The 16,303-nt window shown below is 38.6% G+C and overlaps 1 protein-coding gene across 8 annotated transcripts in view; it reads right to left on the bottom strand.

Moving 5' to 3' along the window:
* The window catches only part of CYLD (CYLD lysine 63 deubiquitinase), a 62,536-nt gene extending 47,874 nt beyond the window's left edge, over positions 1–14,662 (bottom strand). Inside the window, exons 1-6 of one of the 8 annotated variants that reach the window (XM_052655447.1) lie at positions 14,609–14,636; positions 13,901–13,981; positions 11,790–11,894; positions 7,549–8,200; positions 6,115–6,417; positions 3,840–3,945 (exon numbers count right to left, since the gene is read on the bottom strand). In XM_052655447.1, coding sequence (XP_052511407.1) covers positions 3,840–3,945; positions 6,115–6,417; positions 7,549–8,052 — 913 coding nt within the window. In that variant the 5' untranslated portion in view covers positions 8,053–8,200; positions 11,790–11,894; positions 13,901–13,981; positions 14,609–14,636. The other 7 variants (XM_052655454.1, XM_052655448.1, XM_052655450.1 and 4 more) reach the window with 7 other exon arrangements.
* Positions 14,663–16,303: the final 1,641 nt, after the last annotated feature.

Here is a 16,303-nt window from a genome sequence, read left to right as displayed (position 1 = left end):
GCCCATGTTTGCATGAAATGTTCCTCTGGTATCTCTAATTTTCCTGAAGAGATCTCCAGTCTTTCCCATTCTATTATTTTCCTCTATTTCTTTGCACTGATCACTGAGGAAGGCTTTCTTATCTCTCCTTGCTTTTCTTTGGTCCAAGGTCAGGAGCGAAGGCCATGAGGAGATATCCCACGTCCAAGGTAAGGAGCAGCGGCTGCCCTTTGCTGGAGCAGCCATAAAGAGATACCCCACGTCCAAGGGACTACTCTACATAAAGTAAAAACAAAATCCCACCCTTCACATCCTAGCAGATCCTTTCCCCTTACGTTGCTTACCATTCTCCACTCAATCAGCATCTAATGGACCACTGCAGTTATTTAGTCACTAAGTCATGTCCGAAACTTTGTGACCCCATCGACCGTAGCCACCAGGCTCCTCTGTCCATGGGATTTCCCAGGCAAGGATACTTGAGTGGGTTGCCATTTCCTTCTCCAGGGGATCTTCCTGACCCAGCCATGGAATCCACGTCTCCAGCATTTCCTGCATTTGCAGGTGGATTCTTTACCATTGAGCCACCTGGAAAGCTCCTAATTGACCATATATCTCATTCATTATCTGTCTTCACTCTCTAGAATAAAAGCTCCATTTCTGAACTTTTATCTGTTTTGTTTCCTACTATATCCTCAACACTCCCCCCCACCAAAAAAAAACCCTAAGTAAGGGTTTAATAACATTTGATGAAGGAACAAGCCTTTGGAAAACTGCTTTTTAGACAATAAACATTTATTGTAACATCAAAAGGTATTTCAATTTATAATATCACAAACTATGTTTTTCCACAAGCAGGCATGAAAAGGTAAATTATATTATTACTAGGTAAAATATCAAGCACATGTATGCTCCCCCTTGAATATAAAGCATTCATTTCCAAAGGGAAGCAAACAAATAGCTAAGAACCCAATATGTAAGAAATTAAAACCTGATTTTAAAGAAATCAAGGAAAACAAAGTATGTCAGACTTTTACAAAGCAAAATTGAAACAAATTTATCATTTGAATCTCATTTCTCCAACTGATTAATGTATTCTTGCTGCAAGGCTAAAAGCTAACGCAGAAAGCATTTCCTAACTCAGCAATACAAGCATTTATTACTTGCCAAGTCAACAAGGAATTAGGAACGGCAAAGAATACAGGCTAGAAGGAATCTCAAGAATCATCTAGTATTAATTAACCCTTTCATTTTTACAAAAAAAGAAACTGAGGACCTGAAATGACCTGTGGGGTACTCAAAAGTGTCCTATGTCAAAATCATCAATAACACTGATAGCAAAAAAAACCCAAACCATTTTGTTCAGTTCTGATTCTTGATATAGCAAAAGTCAGCTTTTAAAGACTCAGAGACAAAATACATCTCCATAGAAACAATATTCACAAGTATACATGTGACGCTGACAAGTATGTTCTTCTATACAGGTCTTCATATCCCAAGTAAACACACAGGACTTGGGGTGAGGAGGTACTGAAAAGGGCAGAGCTTTATCATCAGACAAGCCTGGATTTGAATTCTGGCTCTACCAAAATCAAGTAGGATCTTAGTTGATCCTAGCAAATCTTATCCCTATCTAAGCCCCAGTTTTTTTTTTCATCAGCAAAATGGGGATAATTAATACCTACCTTAGGGCTGGCTGGAGGAAGCACAAGCTGGAATCAAGATTGCTGGGAAAAATATCAATAACCTCAGATATGCAGATGACACCACCCTTATGGCAGAAAGAGAAGAGGAACTAAAGAGCCTCTTGATGAAGGTAAAAGTGGAGAGTGAAAAAGTTGGCTTAAAACTCAACATTCAGAAAACTAAGATCATGGCATCTGGTCCCATCACTTCATGGCAAATAGATGGAGAAACAATGGAAACAGTGGCTGACTTTATTTTTCTGGGCTCCAAAATCACTGCAGATGGTGACTGCAGCCATGAAATTAAAAGACGCTTGCTCCTTGGAAGGACAGTTATAACCAACCTAGACAGCATATTAAGAAGCAGAGACTACTTTGCCAACAAAGGTCCATCTAGTCAAGGCTATGGTTTTTCCAGTAGTCACGTATGGATGTGAGTTGGACTATAAAGAAAGCTGAGCGCCAAAGAATTGATGCTTCTGAACTGTGACACTGAAGACGACTCTTGAGAGTCCTTTGGACTGCAAGGAGATCCAACCAGAACATCCTAAAGGAGATCAGTCCTGGGTGTTCATTGGAGGGACTGATGTTGAAGCTGAAACTCCAATACTTTGGCCACCTGATGCAGAGAGCTGACTCACTGGAAAAGACCCTGATGCTGGGAAAGACTGAGGGCAGGAGAAGGGGACGACAGAGGATGAGATGGTTGGATGGCATCGCTGACACAATGGACATGAGTTTGGGTGGACTCCGGGAGTCGCCAAGAGTTGGACACGACTGAGCGACTGAACTAAACTGAAGACCTACCTTAATAACTCTGTCAAGAATGCAGAAGTTATCTAAGAAATTCATAATTCATGGCTATTGAATGCAGGCTTTCTGACAATTCATAGCTGCATAATGTTCAATGAGAATCGCCAACTTTGATTGCCTCTGTATGTTGCATGATTAACATACTACTAGTAGACTAGCTTCTAACTAGAATTACACTAAGAGCAGGGAGAAGGTGATGCTGATGCTGCTAACTATAAGAATTTACTAATTAGTTGACATCAGCCATTAGGTGCTACTTCTTTGAGGTAACTTTATTTTGGGGGGCTCCAAAATCACTGCAGATGGTGACTGCAGCCATGAAATTAAAAGACGCTTACTCCTTGGAAGAAAAGTTATGACCAACCTAGACAGCATATTCAAAAGCAGAGACATTACTTTGCCAACAAAGGTCCGTCTAGTCAAGGCTATGGTTTTTCCAGTGGTCATGTTTGGATGTGAAAGTTGGACTATGAAGAAAGCTGAGCGCCGAAGAATTGATGCTTTTGAACTGTGGTGTTGGAGAAGACTCTTGAGAGTCCCTTGGACTGCAAGGAGATTCAACCAGTCCATTCTGAAGGAGATCAGCCCTGGGATTTCTTTGGAAGGAATGATGCTAAAGCTAAAACTCCAGTACTTGGCCACCTCATGTGAAGAGTTGACTCATTGGAAAAGACTCTGATGCTGGGAGGGATTGGGGGCAGGAGGAGAAGGGGACGACAGAGAATGAGATGGCTGGATGGCATCACCGACTCGATGAGTTTGAGTGAACTCCAGGAGTTGGTGATGGACAGGGAGGCCTGGCATGCTGCGGTTCACGGGGCTGCAAAGAGCTGGACACAAATGAGCGACTGAACTGAACTGAACTGAAGATTATTTTTAAGATGTAAAAGCTGAGTGATCTGTTTCTGATTACAGAGTCACGAAGTCAGATCAATTATACCACCTTGAAACTGGAAGAGATCTCATGAGGTATCCAGCAAGAATCCTCTCCACAATATATCAGATTATACTAAAATGACCAACTTCTACTAAAAGGCTTCTAGATGTAACCAGGCTCTCACTCAAACAGGTAGCAGTTTATTATATTTTCTGACTCTTGCAATTATCAGAAAAGGTTAAAATAGACAAGGTATGAAAAAGTGAATGATAACAAATGAAAGGTACCCCATATTGACATACTTTCAGAAATGAAAATATTTAAGTATTTTTATCTGGGGGTAAGGAAAGATATCCTATGTAATAATAATTCCATAATATAAGGTCAAGTTCCAAAAATGCATCTTGAAGCTTATATTTATATCCTCATAACTGAATATGTCTTAGAAGCTCTGCCTTAACAATATATAAAACACAAAGAAAACATACCTGGGATGATGTCATTGATATGCAAGAGAATTGTACTTTCAACACTTGCAAAACTACAAAGCTGCACTCCATCAAATCTTCCATCCCAGTTGCCAATAGGATTATCCTAGAAATTAACAGAATAAACTTTAAAATCCTCCTCAATAAAACAAATATGAAAGCATATTTTCCACAAGAAGATCCTCTAAAAAATGAGATCCAAGAATAGTCAAGCCACAGAAATCCACCTGGTGAGCAAAGGATCAAAAGTGTTCATCATACTTGACTAGACAATAAATAGTCTATATGACATACATCTACACTGGTAGATGCAGTAATCATACACCGTTTCACCCAGAAAGCTGCCCCTAATTAACCCTAGCTTGCTCTAATCACTCCTTCACATTCCCTGCGCACTTACATAAATGTTCAATTTGATTTCCTATATAGATAGGAATTTTTTTCTGTAGACACAAAGTCTATTTTTTCAATTGTTCTTTGTCATTTTATGAGTTTGCAAGAATTCCCTTCCAAATGGAGATCTTTATATTAATTACTTTATATTCCAGTGTAGCACCAACTTGTCCAGTGCTGTTCATGGAGCTAGATTAGGAAGACAGGCCAGTCAGACAACTGCCCTGAGCACCAATGTGGACAGCATTCTAAATAGCACTGGAAATAGAAGGAGATGAACACTATTGCATTAGCCAGAACTTTCCTTTCAAGGACTGCACTAAGGGGGTTTGGAACGAATGTTTGCACAAGCCAACTGGAAGACAGACAGAGGCAGGGAGAGAAGCTGGTGGTGCAACGGCTCAGCAGACGCCCCAAGTAAACAAGATGCTACCTACACTGCCATCTAAGGAGAGAAAGGCCTAAATGGCTTTTGCCAAGTTTGAGGCCTAAATGACCTAAAGCAAAAGCAAACTAACTCCAATGACCTATGGCCCTCTTTCTCTAACCTTCCCCCTGCTCAGCCCACACTCTCTTTTCTAAACAAGTTCTGAATATTTAAAGATTAATGGTTTAAAATGTGTTATATTTCTAGCTATTCCGAGGGACCTATGTATTTAACTCTGGCTCTAACTTTTCACATAGTAAATGTTCAGTAAGCGTTTATCTAAACGACAGAGTGAGGTTTGTTTAACTAATGGGTATCAAATAGAATTTCCTTGGATTTCCAAACAAAGTGTAAGAGAAACTTACACTAGAGCATTCATATCCTACCCAAAGTTTAACTGAATAGATAAAAATAATCACTAAAAGCACCATGAGTACAAAAGTCTATTACTCACAACCTCTCCCAATTCTTGCTGGTGTTTAATAATTCCGTATGAATTTTCTTCATTATACCTAACAAATTCTTGTCCATATTTTCAATCTATGATAAAAATTGTTCTCAAGCCTTTTTCTTCTCCTTCTCTTAATCCCACATGTACTGTCCAATTTGCCACATTGAGATGTATTCATTATTAACAATTATGACTGTAAGGTAACATTAACAATGAGTGACACAAATGAAAAGACAAATACTGTATGATTCCACTTATATGAGGCAAAGAGAATAAGCAAATACACGAAGACAGAAAGAATTCTAGTTGTCAGAAGAACACTGGCTGAGAGGAGTGAGTAATAGGGTGTTATTGTTTAATAGGTACAGAGTTTCATTTTGGGTGGAAGAAAATGTTCTGGAGATGATGGGTGCACAACAATGTGAATGTACTTAATGTCACTTTAAAATGGCTAAATTGGTAAATTTTATGTTTCATAAATTTTACAATTAAAACAAAAAACTTTTTTGAGTGAAATACACCCTATGAAGGCACTGAATTGTGTTTTCCTCTAAAGCAATGTGCTGTTCCTCTATTCAGGCATTTTCCATAAGTGACTTTTACACTAAATCATTAAAATCAGATCAGTCAATAAAATTCAGCAAAATATTATAAAAAGAGAAACACAGATTACAAAAAAAAAAAAAACCCTTTTCAAAATAAAGAAAACTAAGACATAATGCAATATATTCTGGTGGGGTTTTTTTCTGTTTATTACACAGCAAATTTAAAGACTGAAAACATTATTTCCATTTATTCAGACTGGAAAAATGAGTAACTATAATTCTACAACTAGACTCCTATCCCATATCAACATTCCTTTACTAAAGATAAATGAGAACATGCTCTTTAAATTACTACAAGTTAGTCTATTTCAAGTATTCAAAGTGTTTAAGCTGGACCTAAATTGGTTATAAAACTAACAGATGTATACAACAAAGACCATATAATTCAAAATTTCTTACCATGTCCACACCAACAAAATATCCTAAGCTTTCTTTGCCTGGCAAAACATCACAGAATATAACCGTTCCAGATTCTATAGTTTCTCCAAGCTTCAAAGAAACTCTGGAGTTTATTTCCAGGGGGGGTAGTTCAACTTGCATTGTATCCACTGGACCTGCATAATCACTTTCCAATCCAGTGTCATCATCTTCTATCAGTTCTAGCTTGTCCAACGCAACAAATACTCCACAATCTTCATCACACTGAAAAAGCTGCTTCCCTTGATATACCCCATCAGTGAAACCTTGGCCACGACCTTCTTCCTAGTTTTTAAATGAGAGAGAGAAAAAAAAATGAGTGACTGATGGAGAAAGATGATCCCTAAGAAAAAAGATGCACTCTGTGGACTTCAGAGAAATCACTGAACAAATTCTAAGTGACACATATAAGAAATACAATTATTAGCAGTTGCCATTGAATATAGGGTGTTCAAAAAATAAGGAAGAAACTGTATCGGATGCTGAAATAAAATTACATGATAATTTTAAATAATAACTCTACTGTGAGAGAGCTTGGGCTGGATTTTACATTGTGGTTTTAACAAAAATTTTGTCATAAAAAGAAAAACTTATTTTAACAGTAGTGTTATCTCCATTTATTGAGCACGTACTATGTGCCAGTCACCATGTTAAATCCTGAATCAGTATATCACAAAAACACTGCAAGTTGTGTATTAATATCACTATTTCACAGATGAGGATGCAGATTTAGAAAGCAGTTTGGTTAAATAACCCGGTAACTCAGCTAGTAAATGGCATAGCGGGGATTCAATTCTCCAATTGTTTTCCAATCTCTGCTTAAAAAACTTAAAAAGCAAACGAGGCATGAAATTGTATTTGCAAGAATGTCAAAATGTAACTAACACTTAAATTCTTGAGAATATTAATTTTGGAAACATTATCACAGAGTTCTTGGTTTTCTTTTCAGTGCAAACAAATGTCAACATGATTTTCACATATATTATCAGGGACAAATATAAGCCAGTTGCAATTGCTACAACTTATATATCCAAATTTTGTTACTTAATAGTATACTTTAAGAAAAGCTAAGAAACCTACAGATAATGTCACAGGATAATTAACAATTTTAAGTAATTTGTTTGCAATTGCTAAGAGTTCATTTTTAACATTCAAAGATATGAAAGTCTTCAATAACTACATGATCTATTTGTATGTTTCCTACTATACAGAGCTTTTCAAAGTTTTCAAAGCATCATCTTTGTATCATCTTACTCTACCATTAGAAAGTAAATCCTCAGGATTACGAACATTAAAAAATATAGAATTCTGGGAAAACTTATTTTGTATTCAAAACAGGAAAAGGAAAAATGTATGTGCACACAGACACAGACACACATAAATACACAGCCCACTAAGATGACTTATCAAACTTACCAGTAATTCTACTCCAAAGAATATTCCCGATACTGTCCTCTCTGCTAATAAAGGTCCTCTGAAGCGCACAACTCCAGGAAATTTTTCTTCCCCAGATCTCAGCTGGACTTTCACAGGGCAGCCCACATCTATTTGGAGGCCTTTACTTAGTCTGTTTCTGTTTTTAAACAAGCTGAACCTCTCTTCACAATTGGTAATTGCCAAAAGTAACTCTGTGAATTTCTCATTTATTTCTACAACATCCTTTTCATCAACAAACAGAACTGCATGTGGTTGCTCTAGAATTTTTAATCCAATCTGATTTTTCTTGCCTTTGGCAGAAGGAATCCTCGAAAGCCCCACAGAACGGTCTTGGATATACTGTCCTATACTTCCCTTTGGTACTTTAAGGAGTTTTTGTGTTTGTTTGTCTGTAACACTGCATTCTTGAAGAAGCAAATAAAAAATCCGCTCTTCCCAGTAGGGTGAAGTAACTTTTTCTTGGCTCCATAAGCCCGAACTCATTGTGATATTAACTCCAAAATATTAACTCAAAAAAAAGGGAATTACTAAGTGTGTAGTAAAACCACAAAAGATAAATTCATTGGCAGTCCCAAAGCATGTTTTTAGCAATTTGGTGTCCATGCTGTAAAAAGACAGCAAATCAAAATGCCTGGAGGACAAGCAAAGAGAAACTTTACACTTCACTCTACATGAACTAAAATTAAGGTCAAAGACTTTTTAAATTCTTCATTCAGCTACTAAAAACACACACACATACACATAATGATATACTTTCAAAAATATCTTGAGAGGTTAAAAGACATACTATATTACTTGTATCTACTGTAATCTTGCATATTTAATAAAGGAGATTCAATTGTAAATTATCTCCAAAGACAAGACAATAATATTTGTTTCCAAGGCACTGAAATTTATGAATGCAGATTCTAGTAAAATATAATCTTATATAAATATTCTGACATTTTTAAACTTTAAAAAGTAAAATTAATAGCCTCTGCCTAACTTAAATGAATAAGCTGCTGTATTTGGACAAAACATACAAATCAAAAAGGCTATTATTTCTATACAAGTAGTTTAAGTAAAAAGTTACCCATCACAATTATGTTGAACATTTTTATCAATAAAAATATCATCAAATCACATTCTAAAACTTCAACCACAATTCATTTATCTGTGTGCCATATTTTGATAATGGAACATTCTATCTAACTCAGCTTCATTTTCTTATCTTGCACACTTTGTCCTTAATAAGCAAATGTTAATCATATTAATCATAGCTATCATTTAATCTCTCTCAATCATAAAGATCAGATATTATAAATCTGCTTATATTAACAATGTCTTAAAAAACCAATTTTGTAGTCATCAAAACTTGGACTACTACATAAGGAAGAAATATAACTGCAGTATAGTATCAAGCATAAAATGTTTCTATGTCACAAGTCTAACTATGTAGACAAGGAAGAAAAGATTGTTTTTTTCTCACTTTCAAATTTTCATTTGAAATTTTTACAAGGATACTCATCTTTCACAATTAAAATAGCCTTCTCAACCCTACCTGAATCACAGGTTTAAAACTATACAATTTCATCAATTCAAGTAAAGACTTTAATTCATTATGTTAATTCATTATCTTACTGAAAACGATGGTCCTTAGGTATTCTCTGTCACATGCATGTGGCTATTTGGTTTCTAAATACAGTATTTATTCCATCCTCCTGTGAGGAGGTGATATTCATTTCCATTATTCGGGATAAGAGCAGCAGGTGACAGCAATATCATATTCATCTATTTTATTCTTGGAGTTAAAAAATAAATATTCCTAAAACTAAAGAACCAAATTTTAAGTTTAGCCATTTAACTTAATGATTAAATACAAAACCTGGCAAATCTACACACAGAATAGTATTTCTTTTACAACACATCGGTAGTTAATGAGGTTTTTCTATAATGTAAAGTTTTTATTAACAAAAAGGCCCTCTACAAGCTAGAATGAGGCATGAAGACTGCCCGAGCCAGGGTAAAGGGCTTTGCTGTTCTTCAAATCAACATCACTGAAGTATATGCACAACATTTAGTGAGGGCAGGTAGCGTAAAGTGGTTTTCTCTTTTTCTATAACGTGTTTGTCTTAATTCCACTTGAGGGCACTACTTCAGCAGAAACAGGATCAATTTACATTTGCTACTTATATAAGACACCTGTGGAAACCCTTATCTTGTCACCATATAAACAAAACTCCTGCGATGAGCTACCCAGTGACCCAAACCTTAATTTGGCTCTATTCCTTAAAAGTTTCCAAATATAGTCTTTGTCATTGCAGACTAAAATTCTTCTTAAATGTCAGCATTTTTCAACAAGGAAATAGTCTCAATTTTATCTTGAGCACTGAGTTACTGACATAAATGTAAATCATTGTATGTGGCTGTCACTATGAAAAGATGTTTGTCTTTTAAGAGGTTTTATATTATGGTTTTTCTGAGTTCTTGCATCTTCCTTCTCTAGATTTACTCTACCATTTTCCCTTGCCATCAGCCATTTTCTGTGGTTTCCTGCAACATGCACTTGACTTCTTTTACAGCTTTCCAGCTTACTATTTCTAATCAGTTCTGAGAAGCCAGGTAATGAAATATGGTTGTGTGTTTAAAAAGATAAAACAATAACAAAAAGAGGAATACATAAATTCTGAACAGGTCTTTAGGAGTAAAGCGCATAGGCTTTATTTCACAGGCATTATTTCTGTTGCTCCAGGTAGGATGAGATGGTCAAAAAGCAACTCCTAAAAAAGTGAAGTTGCATTGTTCTTTTTCAAATGTATTTAAATATTTTTGGTCAAAATTATTTTTTAAAGTATGGCAATTCTGTTTTGAAAAGAATTTTTTTTAGTTCCAACAAATTATGCCTTCAAATATTAAAATTAAAAAATAATTTGAATCTTAATAATTAGTATATGCCAACAATTCTTGCTGGATTGATTCTCCAGCTTCATAATCCATGTCACAATTTAAAACAAAAACTACCAGTGCTACTGGAATATTCCAAGACAAAACTAAACTACTATGTGGAAGGCATTAGGACACCCTATTTCAAATCAATTTGATTACAAAAGGTTTTTTGCAAATCATTTCAGAGCCAGTACACAGTTAAACCAACTACTTTGGTTTATAAGAAGGTTGTGGGCAATTTAACAACAGTTATTATGAACCATATTTTAAAGTGAACTACACAAGGAGCAGTAACTTTTTTCTGACTTGTATTAGCATAAGTAAGAGTGAACAAACTCATTAACAGTAGTTGTCATGTTAGACAACCAGACCAGCCAAAGTGAAAGTTACAAAATATTTAAAAAGCATTATCCAAAAATAAAAACCACATTTTGTATAACCACATTACCCAAAAATGTGGTTTTTCCTCTTTTAAAGAATACATGAAAAAAGAATAGGTTTGGAACTATCATATTAAAAACTGATTCTCCTGATTTTAACTGATAAAGTTAAACAGGAAATTTTATGGCTCTACTGGAGATATATAAGACAAATTTAATGATCATTAATATCTCAGTAAACTGGCATTACTGAAGAAGGAAATGGCAACCCACTCCAGAATTCTTTCCTGGGAAATCCCATGGACAGAGGAGTCTGGCAGACTGCGGTCTATGGGATATCACAAAGAGTCAGACACAACTGAGCAGGAGCATGATACTGGCATTACAGCAGAATATGCTAATAGAGACTGTTCTCCCACTGAAGAAATGAATATGATGCCAACATTCTTCTTTCACTGGGACAAGCACAACACTTAAGTCTTAAGAACCCCAAGCAGTAAAAACTGACTCAAGACCACATAAGATTTAAATCACATTGTCAGTGAGTTCTTTATCAATCAAGGTTTGTTAGCTTAGTATTTTTATGCACTCAGCACAGCGGTCGAAACTGAAAAATACAGAAGATATAAGATATGTCAGCTGCCCTCATTTTTGTTCTCTTATTACTTTTCAGGCCTAATTGTTTAAAAATTACCTCTAACAATATACTGTACTTTACTTTGAAACAATTCATCTTAATACCACTGTACTTATTTCAGGCTGGAAAACTGAGTAATACTATAAGTGCTGCATGAACATTCTCAAAGAGTTGTAATACAGTAATATTTTTAACCCTGAAGCCATGCTGAATAGGACTTTCTTTTGACATTTCAGAAGAGGTTCAGGTCACACAGATTTGAAAATATATGCGGTTACCTAAGCTTGTTGATGGGCCAGGATCCTGAGTAGAGGAGAATTTAATTGTATTACAATAAAGTCATTAAACCAAGATGATGGTGGAAAGGCACAAATATCAGTTTCCTATCAAAGGCAATGAAAAGAAGATGATCAAGAAATATGTTTTACATGAAAATACTAAAGGTCCAAATTAGTTCTAAAAGATAATATACAGCACAGATGAACAACATTAACTACATAAAACTGACAACAGCTAATTTATCTAGAAGAAACAATATCATTTTGAGTCTCAAGTTATCAGGTTACTGTTCAAAGAACTCCACTAAAGAAAACGAAAACATACAATTCAATAACATTCTGCATCTCCTGAGATACCTGGTCTTGTTTTAAAAACAAGGGGCTATATACATCAGAATAAAAATTATAATACCAAAAGCTGCCCATAATTATAAATGGCAAAGAAGTATGGAGGTTAGTGTGAATACCCTCCAAAAAAGAAGATATACAGGACTTTTTCCAAATTCTTCTAGATAACTAGAATAATTATCATTTTAAAAGAGAATATTTCTCACTGAAAGAACAAGTTTGTACATTCCTAAACAGCAGAGATTCCAGAAAAGCGACCAGGCCAGAAAAGAGTCAGTTTTCCTCATAATAACTTGTGACCCAAGAACACACATATTCAGTCCCTAAAACAAGTGGGATTTATGAGGTTTAAAACAAAGTCTGGCTCCCACATCTACATATTCATGTCAAAACAACCAGGAACACTCTGGTCTTACCAGAGTTAAACCTGGCCACTGCACTTCGAAACTGTGAATTTCCTAAGTCCTTCATCTTTATATTTCCACTGCCCAAACAAGGGCCTGACAGTATGTTAGACATTCAGTACAGGAGAAATGAATGAATGATTGGTTAACTCAGGTGATAATAGTGAAAGTCAAATTTTCTATTTCCTCATCCTAATCATTTAAGAGATTAAAAGCTTCTTTTAAAAGAAGACTCAGGAGTTGAGTATTTAACAGTTTTTACCTAATCTCCTAGATAAATAATAATTCTAATTCTCTGACTCAACGAATGAATGGTCAGTCTTTATGCCACTTCATTGTTATACACTTAAGTGGAAATAAATAAGGAAAATTTCACAAATAGGAGAACTTGTTTTGAGGTTCATTTGAAATTGGGTTCCTAGATCCTCACACCATATATGGATGTCTATGTGTGGTTGCACAATTCTATAAAACCAAATACCCTGACAAATTTAAGATCACCTAGTGAAAACAAGGAACAAAACACTGAAAGTTTGATGAATAGAATAATTACTCTTGTCTTCTTATGTAGACTTCCTTAAACAAAATCACAGCTCAAGCAGTCCAGATCACAAGAAATCATTCCTGTAGCATGTCTGCTGTTTTACATAACAAGCGCCCTGATCTTACCAGCTCTTCACAAAAGTTACCCTCCAAAGAAAGGCTTCTTCCAAAGAGTACTGTAAAATTTTGTAGCCGAACATCAGAGAATGTTCTGGGTATTATCAACATTCACAGTATATGAATTTCCACAAAAATTTCCAGCAAATCATTTTCACCTAATATTGCGCTAGTTCAAATCCACCCACTACCCAGTAGGGAACTAGCAAGCTAAATTCTTAAACCATTCAGTCTCCTCGGGGCGTGAGGGGGTGTGCAGAAAACCAACGCTTGAATGAACACCCTCTCTCAAGGCCTGGATTTTTCTCCAGGAGCCAATGACTGCAAAAGGGACAATCTTATTAAGATCCCTATTAGCTCTAAATCAAAAGCAAGGCAGGCAATGCTCCTTAGTTAAGCTAACCATATAACTTTCCAGGGAGCATGGGGAGAGGATGGGGGCAGGCGTGATGGGGGCTGAGAGACTGAAAGGCTTGGTGGCTGGAAGACGACAATCATCCTAAAACATGCAAATGCCACGGGGCGGAATAGAAAAGATGCCAAGTACATGAATAAGTGGGCAGCTGACCCGGCTGAGAACCAAACCTAGGAACACCATCTTCCGTCAGGACTTCACGATTTCCCCAGAGATCGTTTAAATGACAATAAAGGGGGGTGGGGCGGTGGGCGGCTGGGGAGGAGGAGGAAAAAAATGAATACCTTGCTTCAACAGAGCGCACCTTTCAACTAAAGAACTCCAGGTTGCTGTGTAAAAGCATTCTCACCCTGGAAAGGGGGAAACTGAAAGAAAAAGCATAACACGCCATTAACGAGGCCAGAACCCCTACTGCTCTTCCTGGACGGGAGCCACAAACACTCCAAAACCGATCGACCGATACACCCCCAAGGCACCGATGGTAAGATTACAACCCCGCGCTCTCGATGCCAACCCGGGCCGTCGGATGCCTCAGTTTCCCGATCTGTAAATGAGGGGCTCAAAAGGAGAGACAGATTCCTGCGTTGCTCCCACACGAAGTCCTCGCTTCTCGAGAGGTCCCGGCGGCGGTGACCACGCTCCCACGACTCAGAGCCCTTTCAGGAAGGCCTGGGGAGGTGGGGAAGCCCCGGGGGTGGGGAAGCCCAGGCTGACGTCAGCTGGCTCAGCACCCCGCAGGCCTGGCTGGCTAAGGGCCGGGGCAGGTAACGGGTCGGCGACCAGGGCCCGACGGCCGCGGTGGCAGCTCGAGGCGCCCAGAGGCCGGCGAGGGACGCCCGAGGGGCCGGGTCACCCGTCGCTCGCCCGCTCGGCTGCTCGCTCATTCGCTCACTCACTCACCTCGCGGGGCGGGGCGTCGCCCCCTCCCCAGTCTCTCTAGCCCGCTTCCCCGGCTGGCCCTGCCGTCCCACACCCACCGCCCTAGTATTTACCTCAGACGCGAGAGCCCCCGCGCAGCCAAACCTGCTACCTGGGCCCGCCCCCACTTGCCCCGCCTCTGAACCGCCCAGGGAGGGAGGGAGTGAGCGGGGGCGGAGGGGCAACAGCCGCTCCAACCAATCGCAGCCCGAACTGCATTCCTGCGCACGCTCTGATTGGGCACCCCTATGAAAGACCTTCCTCCAATGGCTGCCGGCCCGGAGCGGACTGAAGGGACTTTCCGCTCCGTCAAGCTCGGTCGAGCCAAAGGGAAAGTGGAGGGGCGGGGAAGAGAAGAGAGGGGGGATGGGGGCGGGGACCTCTGACTGATTGGACGAAAGGCTGCGGGGGCTGCAGCACCATTGGCTGACACTGGAGCCGGGCGGGGCGCTGGGCATCTCCCGGCTCCACCTCCCAGGTCTGGGTCTTGGCTTTGGCTTAGCTGTCAAAACTCCTATAGGTTGAGAGTTTGTAGCTGGAGTGGGAAGTCGCTTTCAAGATTCCATGAAAAAGCAAAGCTTTATTTCGAGACCTAAGTTTGAATCCTTTGTGCTTTCAGTTAGTAGCCGCTTGATTTGAGGAACTCACAACCACTCTGAGCCTCAATTTCCCCATCTGTAAAATGGAGATAATCGGATTGCCTGTCTTACAGGATGGTTGTGAAAAATCGTATGTAAAGTTCCTGACACAGCAGTAACTCAGTAATGTTAAACCTTTTCCTCTCAGATTCTGCCTGCGGCCCCTGCTGTTTCTGAACCTCCGTTGCCACCTATCCTAGTATGGAAGGAGGTCTCCCTGAGGTGATGGAGAAAGAATTTCCACACGCGGCCTCCTGTGGCTCTGCACCCCTGGCCACCAGCCAGGACTTGGGGTGTAGTTAAAGATCCTTCAATTAAAAGGGAGGTTTCTGAATCCCAAAAGTGCTCAAAATATTTAAGGAAGTGCTTTTTATAATCAGTCCCAGAGCTTTGCAGCATGCCTTACTGTACAGGATACTCCTGTTAATTAATTTCTTCTCCTTTGACATTTTAAGTACCAATTATAGGAGAAGGTGATTAATACTGAGGAAGGAAGACATGTGGGGTGTGTGTTTGTGTGTGTGTGTGTGTTTAATGATGAGAGGGAAAATTTCCTCAATGGAAAGTGACATGTCTGAAGGTCTGTGGAATTTAAACCAGTTAGTCCCTAAAAGAAGTCACATGAGTGATTACTAACAGTACTGGCAAACAGGCCACCCATCTCCCTTGCCATAAACACCCAGAATGAAATGGACATCTTTTGAAAACCTCAATCCACTCTTGTCCCTCCTTGGTCCATTCTTATATGTCCACATGATCACACTGAAGGAGAAAGCAATCAAATGGAAATCAAGAGGTTTAACTCTTAAGTGTGGCTTAAGGCAACACTGTTCCCTAGATCAAGATTCTCAAAAAAAAAAGAAAAGAAAAAGTCAATAGGACTCAGAAATCACAGTCTGGCTGTCTGGAAGAAAAGAACAGCCTGAGGGCTGTTTTTGCTTTATCCATACAGTGAGAAGGAGGCAGTGGAGTGGGGGAGAAAGACTGAATCCTTTTAGACAGGTCGAGCACTCGCACTTTCTCCAGTTTGCCACACTCCTCACCACTCCCTATTTGATCCTGCTGGCACTTACATTGTCTGCCAGCTCCTAAAGGCATTTGGATTTGCTGCTCCTGGCCTAGAACATTTTT

Source organism: Budorcas taxicolor, chromosome 18 (assembly GCF_023091745.1).
Source record: "Budorcas taxicolor isolate Tak-1 chromosome 18, Takin1.1, whole genome shotgun sequence".
NCBI lineage: Eukaryota > Metazoa > Chordata > Mammalia > Artiodactyla > Bovidae > Budorcas > Budorcas taxicolor.
The sequence above is the reverse complement of the archived record's forward strand: the minus strand, read 5'-3'. Positions and strand labels throughout refer to the sequence as shown.